The sequence below is a fragment of the Pelobates fuscus genome, chromosome 6, assembly GCF_036172605.1.
Source record: "Pelobates fuscus isolate aPelFus1 chromosome 6, aPelFus1.pri, whole genome shotgun sequence".
In the NCBI taxonomy this organism is placed as follows: domain Eukaryota; kingdom Metazoa; phylum Chordata; class Amphibia; order Anura; family Pelobatidae; genus Pelobates; species Pelobates fuscus.
The window spans coordinates 294410226-294431869 of record NC_086322.1 but is presented as its reverse complement, the minus strand read 5'-3'; the positions used below and the strand labels follow the sequence as shown (position 1 = coordinate 294431869).

At 42.2% G+C, this 21644-nt stretch overlaps 1 protein-coding gene across 1 annotated transcript; it reads left to right on the top strand.

Annotated features, from left to right (window-relative positions):
- Nucleotides 1-628: 628 nt before the first annotated feature.
- On the top strand, nucleotides 629-12703 carry LOC134565946 (bactericidal permeability-increasing protein-like). The gene is made up of 16 exons (XM_063425641.1): nucleotides 629-840; nucleotides 3415-3520; nucleotides 5316-5430; nucleotides 5635-5763; nucleotides 5975-6130; nucleotides 6755-6818; nucleotides 7468-7528; nucleotides 7920-8011; nucleotides 8088-8264; nucleotides 8609-8668; nucleotides 9708-9878; nucleotides 11106-11173; nucleotides 11893-11935; nucleotides 12028-12091; nucleotides 12165-12238; nucleotides 12404-12703. Exons 2-16 carry the CDS (start codon nucleotides 3418-3420, stop codon nucleotides 12485-12487), a joined length of 1461 nt encoding a protein of 486 aa, XP_063281711.1. The 5' UTR covers nucleotides 629-840; nucleotides 3415-3417; the 3' UTR covers nucleotides 12488-12703.
- The last annotated feature ends 8941 nt before the right edge of the window (nucleotides 12704-21644 follow it).

The following is a 21644-nucleotide window of genomic DNA, read 5'->3' as shown; positions in this document are numbered from 1 at the left end:
GGATTGCATTTGTGTGATGTGTGTCATGGCTCTTAGTGCATTACACACGTTGTCTATGATGCAGGTTGTGTATTATATGATTTGTGTTATATATGGGCTATGTATTATCAATTTATGTATTATATGGGCTATGTATTATATGAGAGGCGTATTATATACTGTGTGTATTATATGGGCTATGTCATATGTGATCTTATTCCCTTCCTGCTCCCACTACATAGCCTCTCTTTTTGCACACAATTCCATAAGCTGCAATTCCCACACGTAATACTGCATACAGCATCCTTACACACAGACACAATTATTACAATTACTTAAATAGCACCAACATATTCTGCAGCGCTGTACAATAGGTAAAGCAAGACAAAGTATTAATTCTAACACAACACGTTGTTATACAGAAACAGAACATCGCAAGCAGCATCCCACACAAGTATCCTCTAAACACGTGTGGGGACACGGCTTGTGATATCACCAGCTAACACAGAGAAGGTGTATCAGTACACGGGCTTTATTTCTCTGTTTTAATAGCAGCCAGCAAGGGTTACTCCATCAAAAATATTTTTACAAAAATAAACCTTATTGTTCTATTTTCCTTTTGCCCGGGGCCCTGTGAGCTGACAGTCCGCCCCGATTGTGGGTGTGAGTCTCACTCAGCAGGCTGCAGTTCTCTCCCTCCTCTGGTATCAGTTCCTACTTTCACTATTAGTTTACTAGTTATTAGACTGACTACAGCCTGGACCAGCATTCAGAACCTGCAGAACCCACATTCCTGGGTCTGTCCCCAGCCTGGAACCAGCATTCAGAACCTCACATTCCTCGGATCTATCTACCAGCCTGGTGAGTGGCACAGCCTGCCTGGCATTTTTTATTACTCAGTAATCACTTCCACCTGAAATATCTATAAACTATCTATGAACTATCTGTCCAACTAATCCAACACTCTCTGCTACACTATCTGTCCAACTAATCCAACACTCTCTGCTACACTATCTGTCCAACTAATCCAACACTCTCTGCTACACTATCTGTCCAACTAATCCAACACTCTCTGCTACACTATCTGTCCAACTAATCCAACACTCTCTGCTACACTATCTGTCCAACTAATCCAACACTCTCTGCTACACTATCTGTCCAACTAATCCAACACTCTCTGCTACACTATCTGTCCAACTAATCCAACACTCTCTGCTACACTATCTGTCCAACTAATCCAACACTCTCTGCTACACTATCTGTCCAACTAATCCAACACTCTCTGCTACACTATCTGTCCAACTAATCCAACACTCTCTGCTACAACACCCACTGCTACACTATCTGTACGACTAATCCAACACTCTCTGCTGTGCAGCACTGACCCAGGAAGCACCTCTAGTGGCTGTTTGAGTGATTGCTGGAGATGTCCCTAGGCTGTATTGAAATACCCATTTTACTCTGAAAAGGCAGTGCTTACATTAAAAAACCTGCAGGGTCTAACTTTAGACACCAGAAAAACTACAATATGCTGTAGTCCTCTTAATGGAATTACTACCTTTTCAGAGCTCAGTCTATGCTTGAACACTTGTGCCTATCCACCTTTTGTAAAGCATGGTCCTCTTTCTCCACTGCCACATGCACAAATTTCACCAGGATTTGGAAGTCTGAGCGTAATATCTCACTATGTGATGCTGAGTGGGAATCAGTTTACTGTGCAATTGTAACGGCTTACCTTGGTTGGGAGTCTGTAGCGCAGATATATGCTCACCCTTGCAATTAAACACAGGCCAAGGTGGTCAGGTAAGAACTCACCTGGCCTGTGAGTCTGTGCACGGGGGCTGTGCAGATTAATGCTCCAAGTCGCAGTACAGAAACAGATAAACCAGGAGAATAGTCGTGGGTAAGCCAGAGGTCAGTGGGTGCCAGAAATCAGGATAAGCGAGTAGAGAGCCGAGGTCAGAGGATGCCAGAAGTCAGGGTACAACGAAATAACAATCCAAGGTCAGGAGAACACGAAACAGCAATACTCAAACCAGAGTCAATGAACTGACACTGCCCTCAGGGAGAGGCAGTGTCTTATACCTGGCTAATTGGTGATCAGCCACAGGTGTGCTGAGAATGTTGGAGCAGCCACAGAATAACGTCCAGCCCCCAGTGCTGGATACAAGGCAAGATTATACTTCAGGCAATTTCTAGAGCTGTATAGTGGCTCAGAGGCAAGAGAGCAGGTCCAGGATTGCAGAGTACCGAGGTTCAAGTCCCCTATCGGGCACTTCTGGGGCGACCTTGTCTGGACGTCTGGATGTCGTGGTGAGAACTGTGACAGCAATGGCCACTACTATGCAAGAATCTGCTTATATGATTCTATCCAGGTGCTACAAATCCAAGTAAATCTACACAAATCTTTCTGTCCTGGATACCTGGATCTCTAATGCATTATCTAATGCAGTGGTTCCCAACCCAGTCCTCAAGTACCCCCTAAAAGTCCAAGATTTAGGGATTACCAAGTTGTGTCTAAGGTGTTTTTAGAAAAAAGAAAAAAAAACACCTTAGACACAAAAGGGAAATCCCTAAATCCTGGACTGGAAGGGGGTACTTGAGGACTGGCCTGGGTTGGGAACCCCTGATCTAATGCAATGCTTGCCAATGCCCAAACTGAAATACGGTCTGTTCCTAAAACTCCCGAGACAGATGAAGCCAGAGACCCCTCCGTCCTTTTTGGAATGGGTTGTTGGGATAAAGGAGACACACCTCATGAACCGGTCTACCGATAGATCTAAAAAGTCTTTCAGCATTAAATGCAGAGTTAAGCTAGACTGTTTGGATATTTTACATATTTTTCTCTCCTTTTTTTTTCCGTACCTTAACCTGTAGCCACAATTCAAGAAGTAACTCGACTGGAGAAACTGCATTTTTATTGACATACCTTTCCGTGCCCTTTCTTTTTCCATCTGTGATATTTTACTGCCGCTACTTGAATTGAAACAATTATTCTCTGTATTGTGTGATCAGAACCCGTTGTTATCCTGTTTTTATTTTTGTTTTTATTATGCCACAACACAAGTGCTAACATTTTGATGACATTTCTAGAAGAAAGAGGGTAACTTTCAGTTCCCATATCCCTCTAACCAAACTTGCTCTGGGACCTGCATTGATCTTACTGCTTCTCTGGACTTTCCTACTAATGCCTGTTTTTTTCTGTGGTCTCCTCTTCCTGGCATTCCTTTGCCCATGCTATATCCACAATACCCCTGGTATTCCATGCCCCCTTTTGTACTCATCTTCTGTTTGCTGATATCCCATCCCCTCACTCCCTCATCTCCATTATACCCAAGTATCCCTCTGTTCCTTCTGTCTCCAGGTATTCTTTTTGTCTGCCTCATTCCATGCCAACATCTTGACCTTTCCCTGTCTTACCATTGTGTCTTCCAGGTAATGAAATGTATTCTGCTCATCATCTTCTATCTCCCCCTCTCTGCTGCAAACCAGGAGGAACCCGGTGTGAAAGGGCGATTGACTTCAAAAGGATTACAATATGGTGAGAGAGGATGCTTGTTGGATGTGGGGAACAAGATGAAGGGCAAATTGCACTTGGGCAGGCGTATCTCAGCCCAGGATTCCGAGGGTTCTATATGGAATCCTGCAGAATAGGTTGTGTTCCCCTAGACATTCTCCTACTAGAGGTATCAGAAGTCCAGATGTTGGGTAAACTGAAGTTTGTCATTCTTTATTTGAGTATAATTAATTTCCTTAGTTCATGAAAACAACTAAATCTGGGTTCTAGATCAATTGCTTTTTCTCGAGGAACTTAACCTCAAAATCTTAGTTTTTGGGGCTGGTTTCTTGTGTTTTTAGATGTGGTGGAAGGAGAATTCAAGATAAGGAGTGTTGGTATCATTGGCACAAGACATAATAAACTGGGCCTGGAAGGCAAAGAAAAAAAAATACAGAAACAGAGAGAAATAGGCGCTCTCTATGACACAATAAATAAGTGAGGGCTGCTGTATACAGTAAGAGGATTCCCAGACCTCGTGTTACAAAAGCAAAAAAGAGTAAAGAGTATACTGCGCCCAGAGTTATACGTACATACAGCTATAATACGTAGCGGCTGGTTGAAAACCTCAGAAAAAACAGACAATAATAGTGCCATACAATTTTTTCAGGGTAGGAAGATATTCAATTAATCTCTGTAGAAGAGTCACTCCCATTTGGAGGAGCTATACAAGAGCTCTAATTTGTAGCGCCTGGACAGTATAATCCCCTTCTAAGGATATGGGCTGGTATAGATGGTGTTGGTCTTCCAAATGCAAATACGGATGTAGGTGGTATATGCAAAAATAAAGAGCAGAGAGAAACTTTGATAGTGTAGTATATACTGTGAGTTTAAATGCAAGAAGGTAATTTACTAACAATCTTTAGAGCAAATTCCTGCTCTAGTTGTTTCAGCATGGGTGGTATTATCCCCACCTAGGGATGTAGTAGAATCAGGTAGCGATCAGGATATAGAACTGGATACAAAAAGAAGGTGTTCTATAAAAAATAACTATTTATTATAATAAGTATCAAAGATACACTAGTAAAATAATAGGGTACAAAAAAGTCCTCAAAAGAGTCTCACTTGACGCATTTCGCCTCTCCAGAGGCTTTATCAAAAGTGTGGAACAGTCCTGCAAGTGTCCAATATATATATAAATGTTCAGCTTGATTGGAGATCGCTACCTGGTACTTCCTATTTCCGGTTTCGCTAAGCGCACCGGAAGTGATGCGGCAGGGTGAAGGGTGAATATAGATGGCGCGTCCATGTGTTCCACGATGGACCGCACGTGTCATACCCGGAAATGACGCGGCTTAAGCCAATCATTGGAAGTCATGTGCAATGTGCTGGAACGCACGTATCGTCAATCAAGGCGTACCTTGCGTTCCAAGCACAGAAACTTGGCAAGTAACATATATATATATCAGCCAGCTATCAGTGAATATGACAATAGGATTATTACATATGCATACTTGTAATAACTATATTATTCAAATTGTGTAATGATTTAATATAAAGTTAGATCAAATAGATAGGCTTAATAACCATTTTTGGATTCTAAAATTCTAATAATATATGATGATTTAATATAGGGTTAAATAGATGGGCTTAATGACCATCTTTAGAAGTATACTTCAAAATATATTAACGTTATATTATAAATATAATTAAAGAAAAAAAAATGACTGGCAACATTTTCTCAACTCAGGGGAGGGATTATAGGGATTGTTGTCAGGATGGTTTGGTCAGTGGAGAGTGTTTCTTTACACAGTAGTAACATACGTTTTGATCTTCTAAGGCTTGCAGGTGGGGTTGGAGGAGTTGCAAAGCAGATTGTCTTCTTTCCAGATTCCTGATGTCAGAGGGTCCATCTCGGTTGCCATCCTCGGTACCATATATTACTCTGTGACAAGGTACGTTGGCGGATGATTCTATTGAAGGGATGGAAAATCTAGACAGATTGTGCTGTCAATTCTCAAGCTCGAGATAAAAGTATCTAAAAGTTCACAAATGTACAAAGCTTCCTTTACAATGCAACATTAAGAGCAGAATGTTGTCATCATTGTGAGACCTACAAATTCCAAACTAACCTTTGATGTTCCCATGTCATTACCTAGTCTACAAATCGAGAACCTGGATGTTTCGGATTCCAATCTCTCATTTATCTCTGACACGGGAGTCAACATGGAGATCAGCGATGGTCAGCTATCGATCACTGGATATTTGCAGATAGCAACATGGCTATTGTACGTATCTCTCCGAGGTGAAGTGTGTCGTATGTCTGGGGAGGCTGTGGTTAATGGTGGGAGGATTATGGATGGAATCAAAAACTCAGTTTGGCATGATATGCATTGAGAACAAAGGAATGGGCAGTATTGGCATTGTAGCTTAGTGTCAACAAGCGGATGTAGGACAATACCTCTATGAGATCTATATTTTCATACTTTCTCTCCTTAGTTCAGCATCCACCAACCTTGAAGTTGTAGTCTCTGGCCTGTCCCTCACAGGTATTGTTGGTGTAACGGGTGATGACACCGGCCATGGCAAAGTATGGGACGGAGGGTGCAACTCTGACGTAAACAATGTGGAAATCAATTTCCATGGGGGATCTGGGTAAGTAGTGTGCTTGGAATAGTAAGACTTTATTGGAATCAGTCCAGACGATGTTTTGAGATGCAGTCAGCTGGAGTATTGGGTAAAGCCGGGTTCTCAAACATACAGCCTGATAGGCTCATGAACCCAGCTTGCTGGCCTTTAATGGAACTGCATGGGTGGACAGGAAGAGAGGGATATAAAGGGGCTCAGAGGCAGAGACGGAGAGATAAACTGGGGTCAATCGGAGCCTCGGAGGAACAAAGAGAATGATGTGGGAGGCCGACAGAGAGACAGACATTAAGGGATAATGAGAAAGAGAGGCATTGCTGTGGAGACCAGAGAGGCGGTAAGAGGTAGGTAGAAGTAGGATGGGCATTGAGACAGAAATGAATAAGACTGGTGGGAGCTAAGAGAGTTATAAAGCAGGGAATCTGAGGAGGACAAGGGGTAAATCACAGACAGAGGTAAATGCTATGAGACACGGAGAAAGAAAACAAAACCAGGTGACAAGACATAGAGCAAGATTTAGAAAAACACATATTTTTAGAACAAAGCATGTAGAGTGGGTTAAGTGTGTAAGAATGTATCAGGACCTTTTATGTGAGGTGTTGCAATGTATATTCTTTCATTATGAACACACAGGTGGTTTCTCAGCATGTTCAAAAGCTCGATAATTGGGCCCGTGTATGACGCGTTGACTAAGCAGGTAAACAGCACGGCCAATGGTAGGATCCCATTCCCTCCCCAGTATGGCTCTTCACCTGTGTGTATCTTAACCCCCTTTTTTCATTTCTTAACCATTTTAGTTCCTTTTATGCTTCTCACCTCCTTTAGGGTATCTTATAGTCCCTTTTTGTGTCTACACCTTATGTGTCTCTTTCTCCCCCCCTTTCCACTTTGTGTATCTGTGTCTCTTACTCCCCACAGTCACATTGTGTATCTCTTTGTTCCCCCAACCCCTTTGTGTGTCTCTTTCTACCCTCCAATCCTATTGTTTGTCTCTTACATCCCCAATCTCCTTTGTGTGTCTCGTTCTCCCCCTAGTTTATCTGTGTGTCTCATTCTCCCCCAGCCCCTTTGTGTGTCTCTAACTCACTCCCCAGGTCCGGTGTGTCTTTTACATTCCTCCAGCTCTTTTGTGTGTCTCTTTCTCTCCCCAGTCCCTCTCTGTGTCTCCTTTTGTATCTCTTACTCCATCTCCAGTGCTCCACCGGGCTGGTGCGCCCTTAAGCGGCCTCCTGTGCCACTCTATGATAACGCCGGCCCTGATAAACAGCGATTCAAATGGTGGATGCATGTTGTGGACCTGTGTGAAAGACAAGGGACTGCTGACACCTCTTTTACTTTTTCTGTAGCTTTGTCCGCAGTTTGAAAAAGCGCTCGAACAGATGGAGCAAACATTGAGCAGTCTGCCAGGTAATACACAGAGTAGTGATAATAATAATATTATTAATATAATTAAATAAATAAAATTGATCTGTAAATAAAGAAAATAAATGTGAATCTTGGCATCACCTCTGGTACATAGTCCCCATTGTGTGTCCTGAATGCCCAAATGTGGCCCACGACTACCCAACATGCATTGTAACATTGTATGACAGCATCATGTGCCTCGGAATGCCTAGACGTGTGCTGCAAGACCAAGCAACCAAACATGCTCAATACCGTGCCCTCTAAAACATGCCCCCCAATTAGCGTCATGTGACCAATGTTTGCCCCACATGCCATCATAACCACACCTCTTTTAACACGAAACATACAACACACATGCATTATTCCATTGTCATACTAATGCGTGTTTCTGCAGTGGTCAGTATCGTGGATTCCGTGGCCTCTTTGGAATACCCACTGGTTGACTTGCCACTGATCACAGAGCAGAGTCTGGACGTCTTCGTTAAGGTAACTGTCAGGCCAGAGTAGATGCGAAGAGTGGTGCACTATGCCCGGTTTTAATAATTTTTTTATTCTATCCCAGGGGCAGTTTATTGGCCGATCACAGCGCTGGGACCCACCAGACCACCCAGAGAAGCTTGTTCTACCAGATATAGACTCACACATGGTCCTCCTTGCTCTGTCCCAGTTCTCTGTCCACTCAGCAGGCTACGTGCACTACATGTCTGGAATCCTAAACTATAACATTACCGATGATGTGGTGAGGCGAAAGAATCCAAGTTTGTTTCGTGTTTTATTGTTGTTGTATGTTACTCTCCGACCTCTTCTTAAAGCTGTGGGTTAGAACAAGTGTTAAATTGCGCAAAGATTACATGTTAAGGAAATCCCAAGAAAGTGGTTGAAAGACTTTTGTTTTAGGAGATAGGGTAAGAGGTTGGGGCAGTGTGTGGGAATATTTTGGTATTTTTTTTTATGACTTTATTAAGTATTTTAATTAACACAGCTAATTAAGAATTGGACATGCATTATTCATTGTTTTTTAAAGATAGATTATTGATGTTGCGTTCTGTGAATTTGCTGATACTTAATAAATGCTTTTTTCAGATACCCAAACAATCACCCCTGCGGCTAAACACGAAAAGCTTATCGACCTTCGTTCCAGAGGTGAGAAATCAGTTTTATTTAAGATTGAGATTAAGATTGACTGCAAAACGTACCCTGCTTGCATGATATAAAGGGTTATTCTACACATTATGACCACTTACGTGATTTGAAGTGGTCATCGTGCATGCACTCTGTATGTACATCATTTCGCTTTCAAACACCACACCTACACAGTTTAACCCCTCTGCTGCCAGTGGTGTAAATCCACCTCTAGCATCTTAACTGGGGCGGCATTATCCAGCCCGGAACAAGCAGCATAATTGGGCTAATATAAATTCTGTGCATATTGGAATGCCTGCCGTCAGCATGCCGGTGACATTCATCCAGCACAGTGAGGGTTACTCTTACCATAACCAGCATTTATAAAACTTTATTTGAAAAAAGACCTATAGTTACAGCAAGTCTCGCTATATATATATATATTGCAATAAAATTATTTTTATATGACTGTTAAAGGGCCATGCTCAGCAAACACTCCAAGCACCATAACGAATGCAGCTTGATCTCATAATTAATGTGAGGGTTGTTAGGAATTCAAAGCAAATTTCAAATGTAATTGTAAATGTAATGTTAATTAGCTGAACTGGAAAAATTCTCCAATCCATCGCTGCTTCCTGCTCGTAGCTTCATATGGAAATTTTGAAGTTTAGCCATTTTGGATTTAAATTTCAGATCCACTTTGATTTCCCAGCAGACCTCTCGTTAGTGAAAAGCCCAATTAGAGTATCTAATCATTAAACACTGAACTGCATTGAGCTGACAACTCATTTACAAAATGTCCATCAATATATTGCTCAAAAAAAAAAAAAATTCACATCCTTTTATTGCAAGTCCATTGTGACGTGACCACAACCCACTGTTTAGTGAATACAGCCAGTTAGTGATATCCTTTAACCCCTTAAGGACACATGACATGTGTGACATGTCATAATTCCCTTTTATTCCAGAAGTTTGGTCCTTAAGGGGTTAATCAAATTTTATCTCTTCATTCATTTTATTTATTTATTTTTACATTATAATCCCTTTATGCTTACTGCAGATTCTTACTCGGTTTCCAGATTCTCCCCCCCTGCTCCTGCATATCTCGGCCCATTCACCCCCTGCCGTCAACATCCAGCCCGATATTCTCACCGTGGACGCCAGCGCAGACATTCATCTCTACGCCATGGCCGCGAACCATTCTCTAGTTCCCATCTTTCAGATGCGGGCAGTAAGTGGGCGCCGTGTGGTTAGGGAGTATTGTTATCTGGCGGGGGTAGATCATGATATCGTCCTTGGAGTGGATACAAACAGGGCTATTTACTTAAGTGAGAATTTAATGTGAAATCAACGTTAAATTCAATTATTGGGCAAAAGTAGGCAGCTTGGCTATTTTGCCCTTAAATTTGAAGTTCAGTTTGAATTCTCACTGTAGTGAGTAGCCCTGTTTATGCATACTTGGTGAGGGCATCTATAGCTAATTATTTGGGAGTGATACCAGGAGTACATAATTAGAGAGCACCGGGAAGGAATGTGGGAGGTTAGGTATTAGTGGAATCTGGTTGGAGTAGCTCATTAGAGCCGTATAGAGGACACACCATCTTTGTTAATTGTTCATTTAATTAGAGTACTGCCAACACTGTGACCTGAATAATTCTACAGTAAGAGAATGTATACATGTGCTTAAAGAACCTTATGCCAAGATGACGGCAAAAAATAAATAAAAATAAAGTTATATATACACATATATATTTTCGTTTAAAGTATGTCCGGAGGGCATGATTAAAGGACCACTATAGTGCCAGGAAAACAAACTTGTTTTCCTGGCACCATAGTGTTAATAGGTCCCCCCTCCCGCCAGGGTCTAGGGGGAGGAAGGGGTTAAACGCTTGCCTTTCTACAAGCTCCCTCGGCGCTGGGGAGTCTCCTCCCTCTTCCGACATCATCCGCTGAATGCGCATGCGCAGCAAGAGTCGCGCGTGCATTCAATCAGTCCATAGGAAAGCATTTCGCAATGCTTTCCAATGGACGTCAGCGTCTTCTCACTGTGAAAATCTAGAGGCTGGATTAACCCTAATATAAACATTTTTTGAAACTGCTATGTTTACAGCTGCAGGGTTAACCCTAGATGGACCTGGCACCCAGACCACTTTATTGAGCTGAAGTGGTCTGGGTGCCTATAGTGCACTTTAAGCACAATGTTAAACATTTAGATGGGAACATTTAAAGTACATGCATAATATTTGAATTAATCTGCAAGCCCACTGTTCCTCGTTATTTTACTCCTACTCATAGGTGGCAGTGGATTGGCTCAAGCAGCCTTAAAAGGAGGAGTCAGAGGGAAGTGAATTCACGCCACAGTCATTTCCCCTATTTTAAAAACACATTTCAGGGGGCAGGGCTGTTCTAAAAAAATTTAGGTTGCTTACTAATAATTTATAGAACTGTTTTTGTACAGGGTGTGGAGACTCAAGTCGATATACAACTGTCTGAAGAAAGTCTGGGAGTTGCTCTGTCTCTGAGAAAGTGAGTGCTTATTACAATTTAACTACAAATCCTCTTCATCTGCATCCTAATCATATGACTAAACGGCTAATTAAGCAAAACTCCCCTATTGCCCAGGGAAAGCTAGTACTGCTACGGTAACAGATTAATTGTGGGTAATTGGTTGGGGCCTGATGGATAGGCTGGGTTTATCCCAACCACTGCTAAAAACATGGAGGACACAACCCTTCAGCTAAGAACCATTGATCTAGCTGGACGCATACCGTAATTATCTCCAATCAAATAACAAGCCTGTACGGTCATTCTCTGTAGAACGTCTTGTGTGTGGCCTTAACACCGAGCTCAGAAAATATCAAACAGTTCTATCACGCTGCTTTTACGTCCACCTCGTCCTTTACATCCATGCTGCCCAGGAAATGTCACATCCCTGCATCTCTTTCCCATGGTCTTTAATCCCACCTTAAACACCTGTAAACCTGTAAACTAGGCCTTTGTGGGATTCCCCCCTCGATTGTCTACAAACCAGCCTTCTCATCCACACTTGTAGACCTTATTCATGTGCGTCTTTCTTGTATCCCCACAAAAACACCTGCATGTATTCTGAGACAATACACAATTTACGTTATTGTCCTGTTATCTCTCATCATGCTGTATTCCCACTGTAACTGCACCTAGCCCAAAATGTAACCTCAGGAGGACTCACTTTTGGTGGTTACACATGTTGTATCTTCTCTTTCCAGTTTCTCCCTGGCTCTCATTCATTCTGACGCTGGTCCTGTTAAGGTGAGAATCTGATTATATTGCTAAAGTTACAGCTGGTTGAAGATGAGCTCCTAACCCAGATAACAGTTATGGTGACATTTTGTTCTCTATAGGTGGACAATCTGAAAAATATCTTGAATTTTGCACTGAAGCTCGTGGCACTTCCTCTAATGAACAGTAAGTACCTTAATATGAAACGTGCATTGATTATTATATACTATGATCCTGAACGTTCCTAATCTGCCCACAGAGAAACTTCAGAATATGGTGACAATTCCAACCCATCCAGTTAGACTTCAGAACCCAGAGCTGCGCATTTTAAAGGTTAGTACAACGACCTTCGTCTTTGGTTCCGGACCTGTTTTCTCACACTAACTCTCCCCGTCAGAACCTGTTTTCTCACACTAAAGTGTTGCTGTAACAATGGCAACTTTCATTGACTTTCACTTTCTTCCGTGGCTTCCACTCACCTTCTCAATCTTTATGCAGGGATACCTGGTGGTTGTGACTGATTTTGAGCTGTCCTTGAGTCCTCCTCTCCAGCAGGCAGAAAAGGTGACCGAGCCACAGTAATTCTGAATACGACCCGCGATAACCTCGCTCTGCCTCCAGTCACTTTCACAAAACATGGACTGTGGTGGCAAAGCCTGCCCTGATTATCTGTCTCAATGCAGTAGAGGACCTAGAACATCGAAAAAGTGGAGAACGTGGAGTGCACCTATTACATCTATGTCTCCTATGCTTTTTCTTGCCAATTCAGAAGAAGGCCCCTACATCTACCTCAAACCCGTCTCTCGGCTCTCAGTTTGTTATTGGAGCATCTCCTGCCTGTCTCTATTGTTTACGACGATCTCCTGGCTTTCTCTCACACAGCACCCTGAGATGTCCCTCCCTCTTGTGTGTCTCTCAATTTTTTTTTGTTCTCAGTGTATCTCAGCTCTGTCTCTTGCTCTTCAATGTGTTCCCTGGCTGTCTCTGGTTTTCAAAGCATTTCCAGTCAACCTCTAATTTTCCGAGTCCCTCCCAGCTTTATGTCTTTTAGAACGTCTCCTATCTGCCTAAGGGTGTCACCACTTTCCCCTGTTGTCTCTTGAGATCAAAGAGTCTGCCATCTGTCTCTCTTTCCTGTTTTACCCTGGCTGTCTTAAGCTTTAACCTAAAAGATGTAACCAATACGTTTTATAGCCAAAGCCTTTGCCAGAATCTACTAACTCTATCACCTTAATAAAGGTACAATCAGCTTTTATAATGAAGAACATTATATTATTCCCTGCTGCTCTATTTGATTGATTGATGAATTTTTCTGTAAGTGATATTTCCATAATAAACATAAATTGAAACAAAATGTTTATTTTCTGATCATGTGTATATCTCAACGTCCCTGGATCTCAAACGTTAGTTATCACATTGTGACAGACCGCATGCTGTGGAATGCACTGGTTTTACAGAGTATAAAAGAGGTCGGCACAAGGGTGCTCGGCCACACCAGTGCTTTCATTGAGAGGATCGCCCCAGCCACGGGATTGGCTAATTCTCGGATGGACACTCTAATCATAGAGTGGGGGGGAGGAGGGATTTAAAAATGGCGCTTGTAGGGATTGTTTTTATGTTTTTTTCCACTTTGCAGTAAATCAACGCCACTCTACAGAAGGAAGAAACGCTTATAGAGTGGCGACTTGGAAAACCATATGGTGATGATTCTACGTTACATGCCGTGAATTATGTTTTACTAAATTAATTGCAATAAATTATTTTGTTAGTTTTTTTTAAGATTCAGAAGATACTGCACTTTTATTTTTATTTTACATTTTTTGTATTTTAGAGTTCCAGAAATTACATCTAATTACTCGAGCTCCTATTACACCTGGAATAATCTCCTTTTTGACGCCCATGTGGATAGATGGTCTGTGAGTGCAATTTATTTAGCACATTAGGAGCTAATTACCTAAACAGTGTTTTGATCGTTCCCTTTTTAGGTTTCTTGTATTTCCATACATGTGTTTTTAGATTTGTTTTTATCAGGACTGGGAAATCCCGGGAGACGTATTGAATTTTACATTTTTTTTACACCTTTGGTGTGTTTGTGGTATATATTTACAGCACTGGCGTTCAGCTAAACACTCCCAATGGCGACTCACTGACTCGATGCATCTCCATGATGAGATTCTGAATGGCGCAGTGTTAAGAATATGTGTCTGTTTTCCTAACACTATAGTGCTACTTTTAAGGAAAACTGCAAAGTACATAGAATGCACGACATAGTGCCACATTAACACTCTGTGTCTAATTTTACACATTAATGATAAACATGACATGTGTAGTTGCAGCAAATAGGGTGTACGAGCTGAGATGGGGAATGTTACACTGCAAGTTGAAAGTAACTGGGTTTAGGGAAATTTTAAAGGACTACAAACTGGTGGATATTCTGATAAGGAAATATATGCCTGACATGGGGAACTCCTGTGTAGTCTTGGAGATAATGGACCTAGCAGAGGACAAATGAAGGTCATTGGAGAAGCAGAGTTACAGGGTAAGGACGGTAATCCTTATATCACCATTCATTACATATTACAAGATCAATGGGTGGGCACGGCTGAGATTGGATGGAGATTGGGTGGCAATAATAACATTGAAAGATAAGTTTTTAGAACACGTTCTTTGGTTGGTTCAAGCACGCTCTGTTAAAATGGGGTGAATGTGATAATTGTAAGATAAAGAGTTCGGACTCGGAGACTGTACGACTCTTGTAAGAAGAGAAATTGGACGTGCTAAGGCATCGAGCGGGCATGGTAGGCGTTTGGAGGCACCAGTGACGTGAACGGAGACAGACAAATTCATGGTTTGTGCTTAAAGGACCACTATAGGCACCCAGACCACTTCAGCTTAATGAAGCGGTCTGGGTGCCAGGTCTATCTAGGATAAACCCTGCCTGCTGTAAACATAGCAGTTTCAGAGAAACTGCTATGTTTACTTTAGGGTTAATCCATCCTCTAGTGGCTGTCTCATTGACAGCCGCTAGAGGTGCTTACGTGCTTCTCACTGTGATTGAGAATGCTTTCCTATGGACTGGCTGAATGCGCGCGCGGCTCTTGCCGCGCATGCGCATTCAGCCGATGACCGAAGGAGGAGGAGAGTCCCCAGCACCAAGGGAGCCCGGCGCTGGAGAAAGGTAAGTGATTAACCCCCTTCCTCCCCCTTCATCCCTGCGTGAGTGGGACCCTGAGGGTGGGGGCACCCTCAGGGCACTATAGTGCCAGGAAAACGAGTTTGTTTTCCTGGCACTATAATGCTCCTTTAACAGACAGAAATACAGGAGTTTCAAGCAGAAGACTGAAAGACCAGAGGAAAAAAGTGAGATATGAGTTATTTCAGGATATAAATTGTGCTAGAATCCAAATATTGGCCAAGATTTAATAAGATTTCAATATGATTTAATACTGTTAGATACACTTTTCAAATGATTTGGACCTTTTGTGGATAAATAATTGGAGACGTTTATCTAACAGTATTGAATCAGTAGGAAAGCTTATTAAATTGAGGATATTGTTGTGAAATTATGAAATTCCTATGACAGGTAATATAACATGATAGAGAAGGAGACTCCGAACGGAACCTTGCGAGGGTGGCTCACACTAAGAGGTCCGTAAACGAAGAGGAGAATTGTGAACTCAAAGTGAATTTTGAATTTCAGACCAAAATAGTCAATCTGAAAAAATAGCTGACTTTGGAGAACTTTTCCAATGCTTTTATTTTGGCCTTCTGTTTGAAATTCACTTTGGACTCTTGGATAATTCTCACTTTAATAAATAAACCAGTTTGGGAAGTAAAATGAGACCCAGGGGACAACATGAATGTTATAAAAGGACTAAGGAAAGATTTTGGGGGAGGGGGGTCCATAGAGAGAAATACACTCAGGAAAGCCATGAAATCAGCAGAAAGTAAAGATTCCTGCCTGGATTTAACACCAATTAAGGGCTGGATTATATTATTATTATTATTATTGGTATTTATATTATTCTGCAGCGCTTCACAATATTATATTACTAGAGAGATGTTAAAAATAAATATAACGATTGATGAGGCAGGTTGTGGGGCACAAACCCTTTATATGTTAATTTAAAACCTCTCTGAGATCTTTGGACTTTAAAATCTAGTAATTACGATTGTGCGCCCAGTCCTATAGATGGGTTACATTATAAAAAAAAAAAGGTGTAGTCATGAATTGTGTAGTTAAAATGTAGGCTGTGTCGCCATCTGCTGGAGAGAACTGGTATGTGTTTACTGTCGGGTATCGGCATGACCCTTTAAATACATTCTGGGTTATTAACTAAATTACGGCTTCTAGCGAATTTATACGGATATGCAAAACGTAGACAAAACTAGCCGATCTGGAAAAATTCTGCAAATTGATGAGCAACTCACTATAACTCACTGTTTAGTAAATAGCCCCATATAATAATTACAATGTAGTCACTACTAGAAGGCGCTATTAGGCTAAATATCATGCTAACTGTGCTTCTGAACAACAACCATAATGCATCGTGGGTAGTGTAGTTCACAGACATCTGCAGAGTCATTGTATATTTACTAAACAGTGGATTGTATTGAAGTGAAACATTTAGGTTATAATCACTGCTTGGCTATTTTATCCTGAATTTAGCACTTTTATTTTCCACTATTCACTAACCTGAGAATACTCAGGAATTTGCGGTGAATTTCAAATTTAAGGGTGAAATAGCCAATGGGTGAATGGAATTGATCTGGAGAATTCTTCCAAGTCAGCTATTTTGGCCTTAAATTTTCTTTAAATTCCTGACAGTTCTCACTGGGTTTAAAGGGACACTACAGGCACCCAGACCACTTCTGCCCATTGAAGTGGTCTTGGTGCCAACTCCCACCACCCTTAACCCTGCAAGTGTAATAATTGCCGTTTTTATAAACTGCAACAATTACCTTGCAAGGCTTTCTATCAGACAGCCACTAGAGGGACCTCTGTGTTCTTAGAACACGAAAAAAGTGTTTTAAACGCTGCTGGATGTCCTCGCGCTATGCACGAGGACCTCCAGCGTCGCCGAAATCCCAATAGGAAAGCATTGAATAATGCTTTCCTATGGGCAGGTCTAATGAGCGCGAGGCCATTGCAGCGCATGCGCATTAGGTCTCCCCCGCCAACGTGGGCGGAGCCTGACCCATCGGCGCTGGATTCAGTTACGTCTCTGAAGGGGTTTTAACCTTTAGCAACATGGGATTGGGGATGGGAGGGAGAGGGGCACTGCAGGATCCTGCAGTGCCAGGAAAATGGAGCGTCCCTTTAAAGGAACACGATAGTGTTAGCAATCCAGGTTTGTATTCCGCATACTATATAGTGTACCTCTGCCTCCACTCCCCACCCCCCGTCATGAAAGGGTTAAAAAACCCTTCTTTCACTTATCTGATTCCAGTGTTGATGTCGCTCGTTGCTGGTTTCTCTCCTCCTCCAGCGATATCATAGCAATGGAGGAACCTAATGTGTGTGTGACGAGCCATGTGCATTTCCCATAGGAAAGCATAGAATCAGTGCTTGCCTATGGGGATTTTCAAGACGCTGGATGTCTGCATGCTGTGCAAGACTCCGTGTGACTCGAGGAAATGACAGCCACTAGGGGCAGTATTATCCCTGTAATGTACACAATGCACTTTCTCTAAAACTGCACTGTTTGCAACTGCAGGGTTAAAGGGACACTGTAGGCACCAGACCACTTCAGCTCATTGAAGTGGTCTGGGTGCAAACTCCCAGCACCCTTAACCCTAGAGTGGTAATTATTGCAGTTTTTATAAACTGCAATAATTACCTGCTAGGGTCAACTTCTCCTCTAGTGGCTGTCTACCAAACAGCCACTAGAGGGTCTTCCGGGTGCTTAGACGACTTTTGGTAGCTTAAACGACACTGGGCATTCTCACGCTATGCATGAGGACTTCCAGCGTCACCGGAATCACCATAGGATTGAATAATGCTTTCCTATGGGGAAATCCTTAATGCGAGCACGGCCATTGCCATGCATGTTCATTAGGTCTCCCCCGCCGGGAAGAGCATGGGCGGAGCCTGACCCAGCACTACATCGGCGCTGGATACAGGTATGTCACTAAAGGGGTTTTAACTTTAGGGACAGGGACACTGCACCCAGACCACTTCACTATAGGGAATAAACGAAATAATGGTCAGAATTCCTGACAAATAACCCTGTATAAGGTGAAAGGCGCTCTAGGTTAGTTAACCCAAACTTACTAACCAAGTTTAAAATATGGTAATAATAACTCGAAAGTAATAGTTTGAGTATTGCAAAGTTTTTGGGCTTTGTTTTTGCTTTTGTGAAGTGTGTCAGGAATAAAAAGCAAATTTTTAAATCTAGGCCAAAGTCTGATTCAACTATTCTGGCATAAAATTTGGATTTGAATTCCTGACAATACTCACGTTAGTAAATAACCTCGTGAGGCTTTACGGTAGGTTACTGAACATGTATGCTGCTGGCCTGAGAGATGTACTTTACAGAAAAGTCCCACGCTAGAGAGGAAGTCGGGTCACATAACCCGACAAAAATCCTGGACGCTGCAAACTAGCAGGGACTTATCCGCTACACGGGAGTTAGTAACTGGCTCACTGGGGTTTACTTACTAAGCCAGGAGTTGTTTAGAACTAAAAGGGGAATTAAACAATTATGGCCAAACTAGACGACCTGGAAAGTAATTAAAACAGATGAACTAAATGATCTTTTCCAAATCCCCTACCTTCTGAAATGTGCAGTCCCTGGTAAATTCTCCATAATTCTCAGTTACGTGAACAAATTCTTAAAGGGCTACTCCAGGCATCATGACCACCTCAGTGATGTGACGCGGTTATGGTGCCTGGAGTCAGACACTGCACATATAGAGATTAACCCCTCTGTAGCTGACAGTGTAACTCTATCTCTGTCATGATCATTGAGGCATCATTAGCCAGTCCAGATCAAGAGTTGGTAGCCAGCTAATGTCAACTCTGTGCAAATTCTGAAGCATAGACGCTCTTTCATTAGCGGAGTGCGGTCAGCTGACACAAAAAAAAAAAGAAGCCTGATGTGACCCAGGAAAAGGGCAATCCATTACAAAACAGTTTGCCACATTACCAGGGCTGTATTGATGATGATGATTGTAGTAACCTTTTAAATTCCAATTTATGACTTACCCATACTGATCGGAAGAAATTAAAATAGAAGCGCCACTTTGCGATATGTAGAATTCATATGCTGCACACTGCAGGATATGAATTCTGCATACTGCGGGCCAGCACTTTTTTATTTTAACATCCTGTCCATCAATACATGTAGTATCCTGGATCACACGGTACAGTTTAATGAACAGACCTCTCTGGTTTTTCACACCCTAGACTTGACGTATAAACAATCACAGTATGTAGAATTCATACTCTGCAGGAAGCACATCAATCCATTAGGTAGTGAGGAAGCCACAAGGAGCAGCCTAGTTAGTTAGTTGATTTCACTGCTGCAGCACACAAACATAGAGGGTAGAACTCTTCATGTAGCTCCCAACAGTTTACGTTATAGTGATACATGTCCAGAGTCCAGATAATCCTGATGGACGTGGCCATTCTGTTAGCGCCCCAGCACAGCGTACGATACGGTCACTCTCCCCATATAGTACGTGGTACGGGCCTTTTAAGGGGGGTTTAAAGATTCCAGGACACGATTTCCTATTCTCTCTCTAAATCCCATGAAGGAGCTCATCCCTGATCACCTGAGCAATTAGCTGGCTTAATCCTGTATATGTAGCTGGGAATAGCTTCCTCTGGTGTTCCAGCCAGGAGAATCTACTCTAAGGTGAGTGATTTATTTACCAAGTCCCCCTCCCTGATTGAGCTATCCATATGTTCTGAATCAGGGGGTGCTTTTTATAACATCTTATTAAAATCTTCCTGTGTTTTAGCGATAGGACTTTGCAGGCTTGGAGGGCCTGACATGGTTGGTATAGCGAGCCCACAGAATTAATATGGGTAACAGTTTATGAAGAACGGCTGGACAATAAGTGGCAATGGCCTGTAGCACGCATACCTCCCATGTGTCCCTATTTTAGGTCCAAATCCTGCTGTTCCCCTTTTTCTATGAGCTCCATATTGTTGGTGCGTCTGAGTGTATAACAGAGCTCCACAGCAATAATACTCCCAGTAATGTGTCTGAGGTATGACAGAGCTCCACAGCAATAATACTCCCAGTAATGTGTCTGAGGTATAACAGAGCTCCACAGCAATAATACTCCCAGTAATGTGTCTGAGGTATAACAGAGCTCCACAGCAATAATACTCCCAGTAATGTGTCTGAGGTATAACAGAGCTCCACAGCAATAATACTCCCAGTAATGTGTCTGAGGTATAACAGAGCTCCACAGCAATAATACTCCCAGTAATGTGTCTGAGGTATAACAGAGCTCCACAGCAATAATACTCCCAGTAATGTGTCTGAGGTATAACAGAGCTCCACAGCAATAATACTCCCAGTAATGTGTCTGTGTATAACAGAGCTCCACAGCAATAATACTCCCAGTAATGTGTCTGTGTATAACAGAGCTCCACAGCAATAATACTCCCAGTAATGTGTCTGAGGTATAACAGAGCTCCACAGCTATAATACTCCCAGTAATGTCTGAGTGTATAACAGAGCTCCACAGCAATAATACTCCCAGTAATGTGTCTGAGGTATAACAGAGCTCCACAGCAATAATACTCCCAGTAATGTGTCAGTGTATAACGGAGCTCCACAGCTATAATACTCCCAGTAATGTCTGAGTGTATAACAGAGCTCCACAGCAATAATACTCCCAGTAATGTGTCTGAGGTATAACAGAGCTCCACAGCAATAATACTCCCAGTAATGTGTCAGTGTATAACAGAGCTCCACAGCTATAATACTCCCAGTAATGTCTGTGTATAACAGAGCTCCACAGCAATAATACTCCCAGTAATGTGTCTGAGGTATAACAGAGCTCCACAGCAATAATACTCCCAGTAATGTGTCTGAGGTATAACAGAGCTCCACAGCAATAATACTCCCAGTAATGTGTCTGTGTATAACAGAGCTCCACAGCAATAATACTCCCAGTAATGTGTCTGTGTATAACAGAGCTCCACAGCAATAATACTCCCAGTAATGTGTCTGTGTATAACAGAGCTCCACAGCAATAATACTCCCAGTAATGTGTCTGTGTATAACAGAGCTCCACAGCAATAATACTCCCAGTAATGTGTCTGTGTATAACAGAGCTCCACAGCAATAATACTCCCAGTAATGTGTCAGTGTATAACGGAGCTCCACAGCAATAATACTCCCAGTAATGTGTCTGAGGTATAACAGAGCTCCACAGCAATAATACTCCCAGTAATGTGTCTGTGTATAACAGAGCTCCACAGCTATAATACTCCCAGTAATGTGTCTGTGTATAACAGAGCTCCACAGCAATAATACTCCCAGTAATGTGTCTGAGCGTATAACAGAGCTCCACAGTAATAATACTCCCAGTAATGTGTCAGTGTATAACAGAGCTCCACAGCAATAATACTCCCAGTAATGTGTCTATAACAGAGCTCCACAGCAATAATACTCCCAGTAATGTGTCTGAGCGTATAATAGAGCTCCACAGCAATAATACTCCCAGTAATGTGTCTGAGCGTATAACAGAGCTCCACAGCAATAATACTCCCAGTAAT